The following is a 16,776-nucleotide window of genomic DNA, read 5'->3' on the forward strand; positions in this document are numbered from 1 at the left end:
GCACTGTCTGTAGAGTGAGGCTCTTAGAAAATTGTTATAGCTTAAACACTTCTTGCAAGGGCATCTCTGTTTTCTAAATATTACTGTCAAGCTATAGAAATCTGTTGGCCTTCTCAGCAAAGGGGTGGAGAACAGCAACACTTCTGTTTACCAAGAAAGGAAAGCAACATAGAAAATTGACAAATTCTTCCTATTTATGTATATGGCAAATTCCCATAGAAGTCAACGGGTAAAAGCTTCCACTGGCAAATACACAATAACTTCCATAGTGCAGTAAAGGACCATCTAGGCATCACAGTCAGGATTGGGGCCCCACTGTGCTGGACCCTGTAAGATCTAGGGAATAGCTGCTGCTGCTGCCACTGATGAATTTGGGCTACAATTCTGAATGTGCAGATGAAGTGCGTGAAGGCCAGATAACTAAGAAGCAGAACAAATGGACTATTTAGCAACTGCTGGAAAAAAAACACATCATAAAATGAATGTTTATTTCACCTTTAAAACAAAGTCTTTCTAAATTTTTACTTCTCAGTGCTTCATATTTGTTTTTAAGTTTTGTTATTTCTCGTTAACAATTTCTCCTCTTAATTTATAAGGCAATCACTGTACCGGGGCCATAAACACCAATCATAAAAATGGGCTTTATAGTGATAGAATACCTCTGTAGAATACATTGCTGTGATTTATGTGCCACCACCAGAGGATACATCTTAATTTATTTTTCCAACAGCTAGTAAATACTTTGTCTGCATATTCTTGGGTATTTGCAATTTGAGATGAACAAAGTTAGTTCTAAATTTAGGCCAAAAGACCATAAAATTCCTTATCATAGTTACTACCTTAATCATTTCTGTGCGTTGAGACTCTGGATCACGACCAGCCATTGGCAGGATACGAATTTTTTGGGTCTTTGAACATCTATCTGCAAGAGATAAAGTCATCTTCCTGTGGGTGGCGCTGTCTGTAGAGTGAGGCCTATTAGAAAAATTATTATAGGTTAAACACATTTTATCACAACACCTCTGCTTTCCAGCAATAATCACAGACATGTCACAAACACAACTGGGAAAATGAAAGATTAATTATTTTGCTTTTGCACAAATGAAACAGAATAGGTAATAAGTACAATACACAAGAATTATCCAGTAGATTAAAAATATTTAGCAAAATCACCCTTCCCTTAAGATGATCTCCACATCCTCTTACACAACTACAATATTCCTCCTCCTTCTCCACAGGTATACTTCTGATCACTGTTGCCATTTCCACAGCAGTGAAGTACTGATATTCTTTGGAAAAAAAGATCTCCACAATATCCCTCCAAACGCACACCAAAATGTATCATTTACAATTTTAAATTAAATATTAAGTTTACAGATAAATATACAGGCAGTCTAGACAGTGCAATAAATAGCATATTGGCCTTTGGAAATTTGGTCTCAGACCCAGCTCCCTTTAAGTCTACTTTGAAAATATTGAAAAATGGCTTCTTCTTATTGGACAGCTCAGTTCTTTTCTTATTCAGTCGAAGTGAAACAGTATTTGCATTTATGCTATGGGAGAGGAGGGGGTGCTGGCCTGTATTCTGGCTCACATGTCAATGTATCAATTTTTAACCCAGTCTCAATTGCAGGACCAAATTCTGATCTCATTTATATTTGTACAAAGATAAAGACACATGGCTGTCACAAGATGCCACATTACAGTTACTCTTTAGAAAAATGTATTTTAGATTTCAAGTTTAGCTAGCATTCTAGTCTTGGTCTTCTCCGAGAGTACAAACAAACAAAATAGCAGTCACTGTAAAACTGATATTCAGATCCCAACATGACTGGTCAGTACTGAAGTCAAAGCGATGTCTATAAAACTCGTGACTGAGCCATCGTTAAGTATATGTAGTGATGCTAACTTTACTATTCAAGAGGTAAAAACTTTATTTTTTAAAAAAAGTCCTCTTCCATACAAAGCATAGTGCAGGAAAAACCTCATGATCCGTTATTTCACCAATTCATCTCCTCGTTTTAATACCTAAATATTTCATACCAAAATGCCATACTATGACTACAAGCTCTATTAACAAACTGTAATATTACCTGAAGGTTAACTTTGTCTTGAACACAGCTTGGCCCTGTAGACCAGTTCCTTGTCTGATAAACAGATGGTTGTGATCTCCTTGTAATGGTGCCTTGTATACATCAAATACTTCATTGCCCAAATGCAGTGACATGCTTTAAAAAAAAAACAACAAACTGTATATCAGTTATTTTCATTTTTAGCGATTCATTCTGCTTTTACTCCATATATAAATGGAGGAAGCCTTCTCATTCCCTTTTTCTTATGCATAATTTGGATTGAAATGTTCTTAGTTAAGTAGTACAGCATACACTTAAAGATGACAAAAAAAGAGTTATCAATTGTTCAAGAACATCAAACTTCACCCATCCCTTACTTTCACATGCAAAAACATCCGACAACTGTGTTTTCCTAGTCTAGAAAACAAAGCCTAAGCTAACCTTCCATCTGACCACTTGACTATCCGTGCATTGCTTTCTCGAATTTCATTTCCTTCTTCATCTCTTCGCATTCGCCAACGTATAGTGTTTTCCACCTGTTGGCACAGAAAACCTGTGACTATGTTTACAAAATAAAATGTGAACTAGTTTTAGGGAATATTGTAAAAGAGGGATTCTTGGGAAGTAAAGAATCAAGTGCCAGTAGTTCAATAATCAGGGCTGCTTGCACGGTAAAGGAAAACCTTTTGCAGAATAGTTACAAATCTTCACTGTATCTAAAGAAAAATGTAGATACAGAAAGCAACTGAGTAATTTGTGAGTGCTGAACTTGCTTATGTCTAGGCAAAACAAGAAGCAAGCGTTAGCTATGAAAAGTGTGACTCAAACCTTTCACCCACCCAGGTTTTTCATTTTATATACAGTAAGTCTGAAAGAACCTAATTGGACAGAGGTGAGAAGCAGAAAAAAAATTTACAGAAATACCTTTAATTTTAATCTTGTTCTACCTTCTTCATCAAGCATCTCCTCATCTTCAAATTCATCCTCATAATACTGAGGATCAAAAGGCCTGTAATAAATTAGACAATGTATTCTTTACTCACCCAAACATGTTATTCTAAGATTGCTAAAGTAAACTTGTGATTCGGTTAAATTATATTAACATATAACAGTAGACACCGCTCTGTGTGTGTGGTTTTTTACTTCTGCAGCCATGTAGTAAGCTAGCAAGATGTCAAACTGCACAATACCAAAAGTCTCCCAATAATATCAGCTGCAAATACGTCTAACATTTTAAATCTTTCAACAACATTTTGTAAACAAAAAGTCTCAAACGTGATGTCCTCTTCTGGTGTCCACTGTGGTAAAGAGGTCAGGCCTGATGCGAGAACAGGGATGGGGAACCTGCAGCCTGTCAGGGTTAGCCACTGGCAGGCTGCCAAATGGTTTGTTTACCTAAGTATCCACAAGTATGGAGCCCCATAGCTCCCAGTGGTGCTGGTTTGCCATTCCCAGCACACAGGAGATGGAGGAAGGTGGCCTGGCCCATGCCCCAGCTCCCATTGGCTGGGAATGGCAAACCATGGCCACAGGTGGTTCTGTGAACCTATCCACTGACTCTCAGGGCAGGGGATTATATAAACCAAGGGCCAAGCCCCCCCATCAGTGGACGAAGCGTCTACACTGAAGTGCTACAGTAATGCTGCTGTGCCCTCGTAGTGTTTCAAGTGTCAACAAACCATTAGTCTCCATTTATGGATACTGACCCTATAATAGGTCCAGTATCTGCTCCTGCTATTGATTATGGCTGCAAAGAGTTGGGAGGAGAAGCAGTGAAAGCGATCAGAGTCGTCAGTTGCATTTTTCTACTATTTGAAAAATCTATCAACTGCTTTAAAGCACTGCTGCAGCGTGCCTGCAGACTCTCAAAGTCTGTACATCCTAACTCACAACATTTCACATTTGGAACATTATTTTCTCTATCACAAAGGCATAAACTACACAATAGTGCTTTGGGATAGTGATGGTCCATATGAAGAGTTCTCATTCAAAGTGGTCTGCAGCAGGAGAATTGAAGAACCACCAAAGAAGAGGAACAACCCCAGGGAAATGGACACATTTTAAAAGGTCCAATAATATAAAGACTACATCAGTGTGAGGTTTAGAAAAGGCAAAATGCAAAACTGTTTGTATCCGGCTGATGTGCAGTTTCAAGCACTCAGGGCAGCAGTATTAGGGGCTACGCAATTTGTTTCAATAAATTTTCGATAAATTATATGATCTTTGATATACAAATAATGTGTGTTATACAACCTTAATGATCATAACACAGTTTCTTCTTGGTTTAATGGATAAAAAAAAATTGTCATTTAGCAAAAAGATGAGGTCAAGCTTACTTTAAAATCCAGTAGAGTACTTCCATTATTCCACAGTACATTTTTATTTCTTTTACATTTGTCTAGATTAAATGGCTTACAATACTGCCTATAGGTCAGCCCACTTAGACCTATTTCATTTTGTTTTGTATCTTGTTTTTGACAGTACATCACAACTAAGAGACTTGAAGTCTCTCTTGCTCACTTTTTATATAATGTTAAGTAAATGATTTTCAGATTTGCAGAACAAGATTGCGTACTGAGAAAAGCCACGTATATAAAATCAGTAACATCAAAAACATGTCTTGTATTGAGACAATATTCAGGTTCCCAGGAATTGCCTGTAAACTCTGAATTAAATCTCAGAGAAAGATCATTGGTTTTACAACATTCAGGATGAAAAGTATCAACATTTAGCAAAAACTAAAGCAGTGCTGAAGAAAGGCAAGAGAGCTATAAATTTAGGAGAATGGTGCAATGCAGCGCACAGATAACTAAAATTATTACAAAGGACAGAGTTACTCATTTGAGTTGTACGCCAAGACTACAAACAATAACTAGTTCTTTTACTGATTTAGACAAAGTTGAGATGAATTTTAGAAGGAAGACCATTTAAAAATGTCTAATGTCACAGAGTTAAATTAGTACAAAAGATAAGGAGCTATTAAAAACTATGAAATGCATTGTATGTATTTATCAGACTGAACCTACATAATTAGTTTACAAAAAGAGTAAAATGAAAAGTGAGTTGAGTGGCTGATTGACTATGCAGCCCAGTGCTAATAATATTTAATGTCCACAGAAATTTCATTGGACTGCTAGAATGAAAGCAATACAGGGAAACACCAAGTGCACGTATAAATTATTAACACCTTAATATAGAGTCAAATGTATTATTACCTGGGCTCCACACTGAGGAAGTTGGGCAGCTTCACGAAATATAAATCATTTCCTAAGTCAGTGTTTACTTTAGGTATTTCTACTTCTATTCGTGTTTCTGGAATAAGTTCTTCTTCCTGCTGTTCCTGATTCAGTCCATTCTCATCCTAATGAACAGAGTAGCAAAACCACAACATGATTTAGTTGAAAAAGAAGAGTGTTCAGGTTGTTCCACTGACCTCTTAATTTCTGCTCTGAAATATATGGAAAAGCTCCCAACTGCCTCACTCTGCTCCAGCCACCCATCCATGTACTTGTATTGTGCAAAGCACTGTACTCAAGAGTGCCATCCACAGTGATTCCAGTTGTGAATATTAGCTCAGGATACGAAGAGAGAGTAAAAACAAAAACACACAGGACTAATCCAAATAATTAGTCTCCGATAGGAGGCTAGAAGATGGTTATGACTTCACCTAGACAAAAAGCTGGCCTTTGGATGTAAATGGTTGAAACCCTTACTATCCATTGCTAAAAGAAAAACACTTGCAACAGGACTACTACCAGTATCAAGAACAGTTATAGTAATATATTGTACTCACTGACATAATCAGAAACTACTCAAAAATATGTACCCATAATTACAACAGCAGAAACACAAGTGACCCTATCTTGCATTGCTTATGTACAGTAAAACCCCAAGTTATGCTTAAAACCCCACGTAACTCAAATTTCATTTAAGTCAGGGGAGGGGACCCCTCCCTCCTTCTCTGGGCCCCTGGGAACCTGGAGCCAGGCACAGAAGCGCCTGGTCACTTTCTAGGCTCCCACTGAGCCCTGAGGAGCTGAGAGCCAGGCGCAGCAGTGCCTGGTCAGCTTCCCAGCTTCTCACTGCTTGCAGGAGCCAGGAAATTGACTAGGTACTCCTACCATGGCTCCCAGGGGGCTGAAGGGCTTGCCTGCCCTGCCTCCCTCCTTTCCACTCCCAGGAGACACATGCCGCTGCACCTGGCTCCCAGCTCTCCAAGGCTGATGGGCTTCCCCCCCCACACACACACCTCCTCTGAGCCCCCAGCAGCCAGGCACAGCAGTGCCTGGTCAGTTTCCCAGCTCTCTGCTTGGGAGCTGAGAAACTGATCAGGAGCTCCTGCACCTGGCTCCCAGCTCCCCAGGGGCTCAGAGGAGGAAGAGCAGGACTGGGAAGCCTGTCAGCCCCAGGGAGCCGGGAGCCAGAAACAGCAGCACCAGGTCAGTTTCTTGGTTCCCCACTGCTTGCAGGAGCCAGGAAACTGACCAGGCACTGCTGCAACTGGCTCCCAGCTCCCTGGGGCTGTGGAGCTTCCCCCTCCCCACACCAACAGCCATCCCAGTAGTAACATCCTCCTGGCTTCCCCCAGGGGGAAGCCACATGACTACTCCCTTCAGCGCTGCACAACTGGCTCCCAGCGCTGAAGCCAGCAGCAGAGTGGTAAGAGGAGCAGCCCTGCAGCTTCTCCCAGGCTTCCCCCTGCTGGGGGAAGCCATGCCCCTCCAGGCTCCAGCCACCCACTTCCCCCCAGCTGGGAGAAGCGGGCAGCTGAAGCCTGGGATTTGACATTTATGTTAATATGATGAATTCATAGGGCAACATCGCATAAAGCGGGGTTTACTGTATAAGAGATGAACTATACATAGTGATTCTTTCTGCTTGAGCAATACTATTTAAGAATTCTCATTAAACTGTCAGTCTTTCAGTAAAATGTGCTAAAATGAAGTCTAAGATTTAAACCTCTGAGCTAAACTGCAGAGACACGTGTAAGAAGCACAACAGGAAATTATTTTCAAAGGACTTACAATAGGTTGCCCCGGAGTTGGTGGTTTGTCTTCTCCATCACTCCCTGAAGAAATGTCATCTGCACCTCCAAACAGATCTATTGCATCCCTATGACCTTGAGTAGAAAAAATGTATGTATCTTATAAAAGTGGGGGTGGGGTGGGGGAGAGAGAAATTCTTACATTCTACAACCGGAAATAATCTACAAAATCATTAAAAGTGACCTGTAGAGGAAAGGAAAAAGTATTTCCTACAGGTTGCATTTCTCTAGGAGGTTCAAAAACGACTTGAAAAGTTGATTTGTCTCTTCTCGCACAAAAAAAAAAAAAAAAGTGTTTTAAACATTAACATTTGGTCTCATCTGCATTGGAAGGACTCCGTAACGACAGGAATATTACTGAATCAATGACATTACAAGGGCCAAGAGTGAAAACTGAGCTATTGAGAGGGACAGATTTTGAATGAAATTATTTAAATTTCTGTTAATCCTTGATGATTAATAGGTATTAACATATTGGACAAAGGAAGACCTGACACTCCATCCATTCAGATGAGGTATGGTGTCACAATATGTATCTTCAAAGTCTCCCAAACCAAACAACAGATTCTTGCTGAAAGACCCTGGAAATTAGCGAAATTATAATATACTGTCACCAGATTTTTTCATAAAATTCAAACTGGTGCCCAGGAAAGTGAAGACTGATAGGACTGGGTACACGGGGTTTAGAATTCCCCACATCATTTTATTGCTACACCTTAGTTATTATACTTTGCAGCTCACTGGATAGTTCAATACTAGTTTTCACCGCAGCTAATACTACCAATAATGTGGAATTGTAACATGGTTTTGTGACACATGCTTCACGTCAGATAAAATAGAAAGAATTTGAGAAAAAAGAAAAAAAACAGCTAGTTACCTTTTTGTCCTTCTGCATCACTGTCCATTTCTGAATCTGATGCAATTGTTTTTTTACGTTTCATTCGCAAAATTTCGTCTTCACTGTCACTGCCTCTTGCAGACTCTATCAAAGAGTATACCCTCACATTAACACTTTCATTCTGCATCTTTTTATACCTCACATTTTCCATAGCTTGTATTTATAAGTATACAAATACGAACAATGAAAAAATAATTCAAGTGATCTGAATCCATCTCTATTAAAAACACTAGAGATTGAACCCCTCTAGTCCAGCACTCTCAGGACCTGGCTGGCACTAAATGAATTCGCTGAACCACAAGAGGCCAATATTTTCTAGCAGCACTACCAACACAATTGTTTACTAGGCTCTTAGAAGACATTTAGGGATAAATTAGAGATATATAAGAGCACAGAACACAGAGCCAGGACTGGTGCCTGTAAAAAAAAAAAAAAACAAAAAACTTCATGGGACCATGGGAAACCATGCTACCCCCCAGTGACAAGTGGATACCCAGGTAACTACAATCATGCCAGATCACAGATGGTGCTGGACCTGTATTACCATTTAAAGTCAAGTGTAATTGATAAATAACTTTATAACCAAATCTGAATCATATCAAGCCAGGACAAGAGAAGTGATATCGGTCAACACATGACTTCAGATCTTCATTGAAATGGTAACGCTTCAACCTGTTCAGCATTAAAAGGTGAAATAAAGATTTAATTTGGTTTTGTTCATGAAAAGACACTACAATTTTTGAGGTCACCCAACATTAGGGCTAATTATCTCAATTGTGAGACCACTACAAGAACCAAGTGAAGGTTAACAATGATGATATTTTCATTTGTCTATTTATAGTTAAATCATTAACACTGTACTTAATCCTACCAGATTTATGCTCCTGTTCCTCTTCATCATCTGAGTGTCTGTGATCTTCATCAGAATGCTGAGCCCTTTCATCATCATCAGAGTTCTGCATCTTCTCCTCATCAGAATGTTGGGCCCTTTCATCATCCGAGTTCTGCATCTTTTCCTCATCGGAAACATGTGGCCTCTCTTCATCATCTGAGTTCTGCATTTTCTCCTCATCAGAGTTTTGTAATCTTTCCTCATCATCAGAAACCTGAGGTCTTTCATCATCAGAGTTCTGCACCTTATCTTCTTCATCAGAGTTTTGTGGCCTTTCCTCGTCATCAGAATTCTGAAGCTTCTCATCATCATCTGACTGATCACTTTTGTCCTCCTTACCCCATTTTTCATCCTCTGAATGTGCTTTTTCAGATCCATCAGCATCTGAGTGATGGCTACCTTCATCTGATCCCTGTCCTCTGTCGTCATCATCATCATCAGCAGCTTCTGAACCACTATGCTGATCTATATCTGACTGGTCATTATCTTCATGTTCAGAATGTCCTGAAGCTTCAGAGTGATTGTATGATCTTTCAGACTGGACGTCACTCCCAGTATGGTGGGATGCTCCCTCATCCTCACTATCATCTCCAAATAACTCTTTATTGCTGGGTTTTACTGCCTCTCTGTCATCATCTCTGTCACTCTCACTTCCAGAACCATTACTGCCAGAGCCAGCATTCTCTTGATCAGAGTCAGAGTCAGATCCAGAATCAGAATCTGCAAAATAAATATTATCCACTTAAAAGTAACAAAGGGGACAGACTGTCAGTGAGGAGATAATAGGGGACATGAGAGACACTCCTAAATAATGAAAGTGAACCAGCAGCTCGTCTTTAAGTAAGTATAAAAGAAGAGCTAACAAAGCTGTGGCATTAACAGGAAATTTTTTGTCTCTTCCTCTCTTTTTTTAAAAGAGCAGATAACTAATCTGTCATCCTGTCACAATGCATCATTTACACCAGGAGTTTATTTGGAGTTAAGGAAAAATGAGACATTTTTATGGGTAGCCAAGACAACAAAGATATATTTAAAGGAATAAAAAGTGTTTTTTAAACTAAAATTTTATTCTGTTTATAGCATCCTGGGAATTCAAAACTGAAATTGTTTTCAAATCCACATCCATGTACAGATTTGTTAAAGCAGAACCTCTCAGGAGTACTCAGTTTGTGGTACTAATTTTTATCGAAGAACAAACAGCATTTGTTTTGAAGAGTAAATTACACAAAATGACAGGGACTTTGCAAAAAGAACAAAGGCTCAAATTTTGGAAAAGCTAATCTGAACAATATCTATTAAAAATATTTTATCATTTTTCCTTGGATTGGTGACAACTGTGAGAGTTAAGGAACTGTGACCATTAAAATATATAAAAAGAGCAAGTTATTGAAATAGTAACACATTCATTTTCCAGATGAAAAGGAATGAAAGGACAACATGGAATACAAACATGACTAAACATGCAAATAGTCAAACAACAGGCTGACTTATAAAATTTATCATTAAAAACTAATTTTGCAGCTATTTCACAGAAGTAAACTAATACACCCTGATCTGCACACTCACTAAAACATGTACAGTACACTTTCATATCCAACAGCCCCGGGACTGGAAGGTTGCCAGATATTTAAATATTCTAAATAATAGAGAGTATTATCTAACAATGCATAATACGAAACAAAAGCAAGATTAGATATTAAGAAACAAAAATGTATGCAGAGTACTTTATCTACCAACAACAGTAGTATTGTACCCTTAAAACTTATACTGTATTCGCTGTATTTACTTTCACTATACGTATTTGTGGAAAATGTAACTAAAATTTACATATGGTTAAAATGCTGGTTATCTGAGGGTTCCAAATGATAGAACGCCGGATATGAAAGAGTTTACTATACTTTCCATTTTAGATGTATTTTATCTGGAACTGATATACTGAGAAAGAAATGGAAATGAAAATTTGTGTAACTAACAAAATAAGAAAAAGAGTTCTATACAGTAAACCCCAGAAATATGTGGCTTCAAGTTGTGCACAACTCGCTTTAACGCCCTAGTGGGCTGTTCAGTTTCCCAAGTCCTGCAAGCTGAAGGGAGCCAGGAACCAAGCAGCAGCCTAGCTCCCAGCCCTCCTCCGCTTGCAGAGTGGGAAAACAGACCAGGGCAGCAGCCCTGGACAGTTTCCTGGCTCCAAAGAGGGGAGGGGAACCAGGAGCTAGGCTGCCCCTGGTTCCCCTCTCCTCTCCACTCCTTGGAGACAGGAAACTGACCAAGGCTCCTGCCTGGTCAGTTTCCCAGCTCTGCAAGGGGAGGAGAGCCAGGAGCCAGGCTGCTGCCTGGTTTCCAGTTCTCCTCTGCTTGTGGGACCCAGGAAACTGAGCAACTCAAGGCTGGTCAGTTTCTCAGGTCCCCCAGGGAGTGAGGAGCTGGGAATCAAACAGAAGCCTGATTCCTAGCTGCCCTGCGCTGGCGGGAACTGGGAAACTGAGCAGCCAAGAGTCAACTTCCAGGGTCCCACAAGCAGCAGAGAGTTAGGAACTAGGTTGCCACTCAGTTCCCAGGTCCCGCAAGCCCAGGGTAGACAGGAACCAGGCTGCCCCCTGGTTCCTGTCTCCCTGCCTGTTTCGTAGGCTGGGCAGTCTCCCGGCTCCTGCAAGCCCAGGGGAGCTGGGAACCATTCTGCAGCCTGGTTCTCATCTCCCCACTGACTTGCGCAAAAAATCTGAGTTACGCAGGGATTGCAGGAATTCTACCCCCACGTAACTCGAGGGTTTACTGTATTAAATCAGAAAAAGAAAAGACTTCCAAAAGACAGGTGATGAAAAGCGTACCCTTCTCTCCTCTCCTTACCCAGAAAAAAAATGCACTGCCAAGGCAATCCAAAACAATACAAGATAATGAACTAAACCAGTCCCAGAATGAATCCCTGTGGAACTTTACCTGTTATGCCCTACCAGCATGATTGCAAATCATTGATAACCACTCTCTGGGAATGTTTATTCAACCAGTTATGCACCCATCTTGTAGTAGCTCTGTCTAGGTTGTATTTCTATCATTTATTTATAAGAAGGTCATGTGAGACTGTATCAAATGTTTTATTCTTGGCCATTTTGAAGATTTGTGCCAGTGTAGATGTAGCCTTAAAGCTTACTCTCTCATATTTGCATCAGACAGAGAAAACAAACCAATAATTAAGCAGTTGTGGAAGAACTACAATGTCAAGATGGTTATAGAAAATCTCACAAGTGCCTGGAATAAAATTACTCCAAGCATCCTGAACGGTGTTTGGAAAAATCCACTGTCAAAATATGTTCATGATTCCGTGGATTTGAGGGTGAAGTGAAATTGGCAACTGAAGCAGGATTCAGTGAGGTAAGCACAGCGGTTTGAGCACTGGCCTGCTAAACCCAGGGTTGTCAGTTCAATTCTCGCGGAGGCCATTTAGGAGTCTGGAGCAAACAGAATTAAAAAAACAACAAAACTGTCAAGGACAGTGCTTGGTCCTGCCAAGAGGCAGGGGACTAGACTTGATGACCTCCCAGGGTCCCTTCCAGCTCTGTAATGTGTGTGTATCTCTAAGACCTGAAATTGTCACATGGTGAAGAACTGATTAAAGAAGAATTAATTTGCCTGGATGCACAACAGTTGTCAGAAGAGGAGGAGGAAGAATTAGATGAACCACAAAAAAAGCTGGACACTAAAGTACTCTCAAAATTCTTCAGTGCACTGGAGGTAGTTACACAAATTTCTCAATGACAACAACCCAAACTAAGAACAGAGTTCAGCATGCAAGCAACAAATTCATGAAGCTGTTCAATGCTATCAGGAAAGAGAGGGCTGCAGTACAAACATCAGTTCCATCACTTTTTCAACCTCATCACCTCTGCCTGCCCTAAACCCTCAATACTGGCAGATGATTTTCAGCCCTCAACCTCAAAAGCTGAAGATAAAACCCCAATTAATGAGCCTGAAATCACTACAGAGCTGTCTTCTGAAAACAATGCAGAGGACCCCATGGAATTCTCATCACCACCACCTTCTTCGCTACTATCTAAGAAATGACTAGTGGTAATAAATGTCATAAAGTAATGTTGTTCTTATTTTTATGACTGTATAGTATTGTAAACACATGGGAAAAATATTGGGTGATTTTCCTGAGAGTCAGGAACCAGTCAGAATTTTTCACATTAAAATTGATGGGAACTTCATTTTTGATTTATGAATTTTCACCTTATAAAACAGTTTTCATAGAATGAATACAGTACATCCGTAAATCAAGGGATAGTTACATGTTGCTCATTTTAGAGCACATTCACAGCAGATTTGACAAAACACAAAGAAGTTATCAATAGGTATCTAAAAGGGTGTCATAAGGCAGAGGGAGGGAACTTGTTCTTCCTTGCCTCTGAGGATAGAACAAGAGGCAATGGACTGAAATTGCAGCAGGGGAGGTTTGGGTTGGACATTAGGAAAAAGTTTCTAACCATCAGGGTGATCAAACACTGGAACGAACTGCCAAGGGAGGTGGTAGAATCTCCATCACTGGAGATATTTAAGAAGAGGTTAGATAGATGGCTTTCAGCAATGGTCTAGAAAGTGCTTGGTCCTGCCATGAGGGCAGGGGGCTGGACTCGATGGCCTCTCGAGGTCCCTTCCAGTCCTACTCTTCTATGATTCTATGAATGTGAGATTTCTAAAAATAGCTACAGCTGTCGACCTAAGGTTTGAAAACCCAAAGAGCCTTCCAAAATCTGAGAGGGATAAGGTGTGGCACATGCTTTCAAAAGTCTTAAAAGAGCCACACTTGGCTATGAAAACTGCAGAATCTGAACTACCAGAAAAGATAATGAATTTTCCATCAATGGCATCTAAATCACATGATGAAAATGGACATGTATCTGTCTAAACTGCTTTAGATTGGGGTGGGGAATCCCTGGCCCATGGCTTGACTGGACCCACCCCCACAAAGTCTCAGGGCTCCCCTCCCCAGCATCTGTCCCGCAGTGGGATGTGGAACCTCAAGCCTCATACGCTAGCGTGAGGCAAGCTGGGGCTGGATACGGCCCATGGACCCTGCCTGTGGGAGGAGAAAGCAGCTCCACACGCCACTGCCCCAGGTGGGGGAACAGCCACACAGTGCTGGTTGGGGAGGCTTTTCCCCTACTCCTCTGCTTTGCTGCAATTCCAACCAATTAGAATGAGGGAGGGATGCCTGGGAGCAACAGGGGACTGTGCCAGGTAAGCACACCTCCATCACACAGACCTTCCCACCACCAGCCTACTCCTGCACCTGCCCTCCTGTCCAGACCCCCCCACCTCCAACCCACTCCCTCCAGCCCAGATTCCCCCCCACAAACCCCCATACCTGCTCTCTGGCAGCTACCTCTCACACATGGAACCTCAGCTCCTGCACTTTTAGTCCCACCCTGGGCCCCCAACAAAATTAATCTGACCCTGAACCTCAGCTCCCCACTTCCCCATCCTCTGCCCATGGGGCTGAAGCATGAGCGAAGTGAGGTGTCTCAGTCAAGAACCACATAAGGGAGGGTTTTGTGCCCCCCCCTTTTTTTTTTTGTTTCTCACTTTTGTGACTTCTGACTGACCTGTCTGTTGGTCAGTCACCCGTCTCCCCATCCCCACTCCAAAAAAAAAAAAAAAAAAAAAAAGGTTCCCCACCTGTTCTTTAAATTGCTATAAGCCAAGGGTCAGCAACCTCTTGGCTTGGGTGCCAAGAGCAGCACATGAGCTGAAATTCATCCACAAGAGAGGCAGGACCTCAGCCTCACCCTTCCCCAGCCAGGAGCTTGCTCAAAGCCTGTGAAGTAACAAAAGACCAGACAACGCTACCAATCACCACCTAAATAGTAAAGCTCTGCATCTTTATTTATTTATTAATGAAGCTGTTGTAAGTAGGACTATTAGTGACTTTAAAAAGTATCGTCTGCACTCAGATCAAGAGGTCAAAAGGTCAAATTTCAGCACACTGCCTCGGAAAGGTTGCTGACCTCTTATGAGCAGAACTAATCAGAACTGAAGCATGTCCTCAGGAATGGTGGTCCAAGGATGAAGTGGCACATAAATGTTTAGCATATCTGACATGTAAATACCTTGCAATGCCAGCTATAACAGTGCCATGTGAACGCCTGTTCTCATTTTCAGTTGACACTGTAAACAAGAAGCAGGCAGCATTATTTCCTGCAAACTGGGAAACAGTAGTAAGGGATATTGGTGCACAGGATGATAATTAACAACTTGAGGTTTGTGGATGATATAGTTATCATCAAGGAACATGAAGAGAAGCTACCAAGAATGGTGCAGGTGCTAAACGAGGAAGGGAAGCAGTATGGACGTATTATGAACACTGATAAAACGATAACAATGGTATTTGGATATAAGGAAATACGTTGCATGAAGAAGATCACCAATGAGGAATTCTATAGGAAGATATAGTGGAAAGAGAACCTACTGCAGAAGCTTATACAACACAAGTTACAGCTCTATGCTCATACCAGCACAATGAACGAAAAGTCAAGACCCTGGTATTCGGCATAATGGATGGTCCGAATAGGAGCCGCAGACCTCACAGAGAATGGGTAGATGATATAATAGATTGGTGCGGAGCTAGTCTACAGAAACTAAGCCACTCTACACTGGATAGGGAAAGATGTAAGGGAATAGTGAAGGAGGCACCGGACACCGAACAGGCACTGAGCCCATGGTTGTTGATGATGATGATGAATTGTAATCAAACGTTTCTGAGTGACTGGCCGAACAAAATGTACAACTGAGTGGACTTGTAAGTTCTGAAGATTTATATTGTTTTGTTTTTAACACACATTTTTTGAACAAATATAAGTTCTATTTCACAATAAAAGATTGCAATAACGTACTTGCATAGCAAGAACAGACAATACATTTTCCCTTACTGCGCTAATATTCATAATCAAAAGAAAATGACCATTGTACATTTTGTATTGTAACTGAAACCCACATGTCTAAAAACGTGGAAATCATCCAAAATATTTAAATAAGCGGTGCTCGATTACTGTTTAATCATACCATCAATCGCTTTCTTAAGTCACCCGACACCCTAATTACCGGTAATAAAACCAAGGACCTTCCGAGGGCTGCACTCACCACGGAAGGCAAAAAGCCAAACACGAAGCCCATCCGCTCGGCAAACACTGGGCACTAAGGGGGCAAGGCCCGGATGGAGCCCCCGCGCCGGGAACCAGCCGCCTGAAAGGACAGCGGGAAAGAAGCCTCGGGCGCTGGGGGGATGAGGGGCGGGGGGACGGACCAGCCATTCAGGGCAGAGACCCCCGCGGAAGACGGCGGGAGACGGCGAACGCGACGGAGAGGGCGGAATCCAGGAGGCGGGTGAGTGGGAGAATCGGCCCCGCCTCTTTCCCCTCCGGGGACCCCGCGTCGGTACCTTTCTGCTCGGGCTCGGAATCGGCGTCGCTCCCGAACAGGTCCTCCATGTCCGCCATGGCGCTGGCTGGGCGAGCACAGCGCTGCCGCAAAGCGCCCCGGCCTCGCCTGCTTTCCGGCGCTGCCTCACCACGAGACCCGGAAAACGGGCGCGCCGCCGGTGACGTGAGTGTGGAGCGACGGGTGCAGCCGGGAGGGGAGGGGCCGCCTGGCTGACCCGACCCAGGCGGCGGGAGAGGGTGAGCGGGAGCCGGAAAAGGGCAGCCAGCAACACCCGCCCAGGAGGCACGGAGCAGGGGGGCGGTGAGCCCCTCCCCGGCCCAGCTCTGGGGCCCGTGTGATGGCGCGATCCGGGGTAGACAATAAGCCGAAGGCGGATCCCCGGGGTTTCGCCATGGAGCGACCCGGTGCTTACCACCACTGGCGATCCCGGCCGGGG

At 42.2% G+C, this 16,776-nt stretch overlaps 1 protein-coding gene across 2 annotated transcripts in view; it reads right to left on the reverse strand.

Annotated features, from left to right (window-relative positions):
* The window catches only part of LEO1 (LEO1 homolog, Paf1/RNA polymerase II complex component), a 29,044-nt gene extending 12,577 nt beyond the window's left edge, over positions 1-16,467 (reverse strand). For both annotated transcript variants that reach the window (XM_075006518.1, XM_075006517.1), the window contains exons 1-9: positions 16,339-16,467; positions 8,886-9,626; positions 7,994-8,098; positions 7,097-7,191; positions 5,288-5,433; positions 2,997-3,081; positions 2,514-2,608; positions 2,094-2,228; positions 840-975 (exon numbers count right to left, since the gene is read on the reverse strand). In XM_075006518.1, the coding sequence (XP_074862619.1) occupies positions 840-975; positions 2,094-2,228; positions 2,514-2,608; positions 2,997-3,081; positions 5,288-5,433; positions 7,097-7,191; positions 7,994-8,098; positions 8,886-9,626; positions 16,339-16,396 (1,596 nt within the window). In that variant the 5' untranslated portion in view covers positions 16,397-16,467. The remainder of the gene's footprint in view (positions 1-839; positions 976-2,093; positions 2,229-2,513; positions 2,609-2,996; positions 3,082-5,287; positions 5,434-7,096; positions 7,192-7,993; positions 8,099-8,885; positions 9,627-16,338) is intronic.
* Positions 16,468-16,776: the final 309 nt, after the last annotated feature.

This window comes from Carettochelys insculpta, chromosome 12 (assembly GCF_033958435.1).
Source record: "Carettochelys insculpta isolate YL-2023 chromosome 12, ASM3395843v1, whole genome shotgun sequence".
NCBI classification, from domain to species: Eukaryota; Metazoa; Chordata; order Testudines; family Carettochelyidae; genus Carettochelys; species Carettochelys insculpta.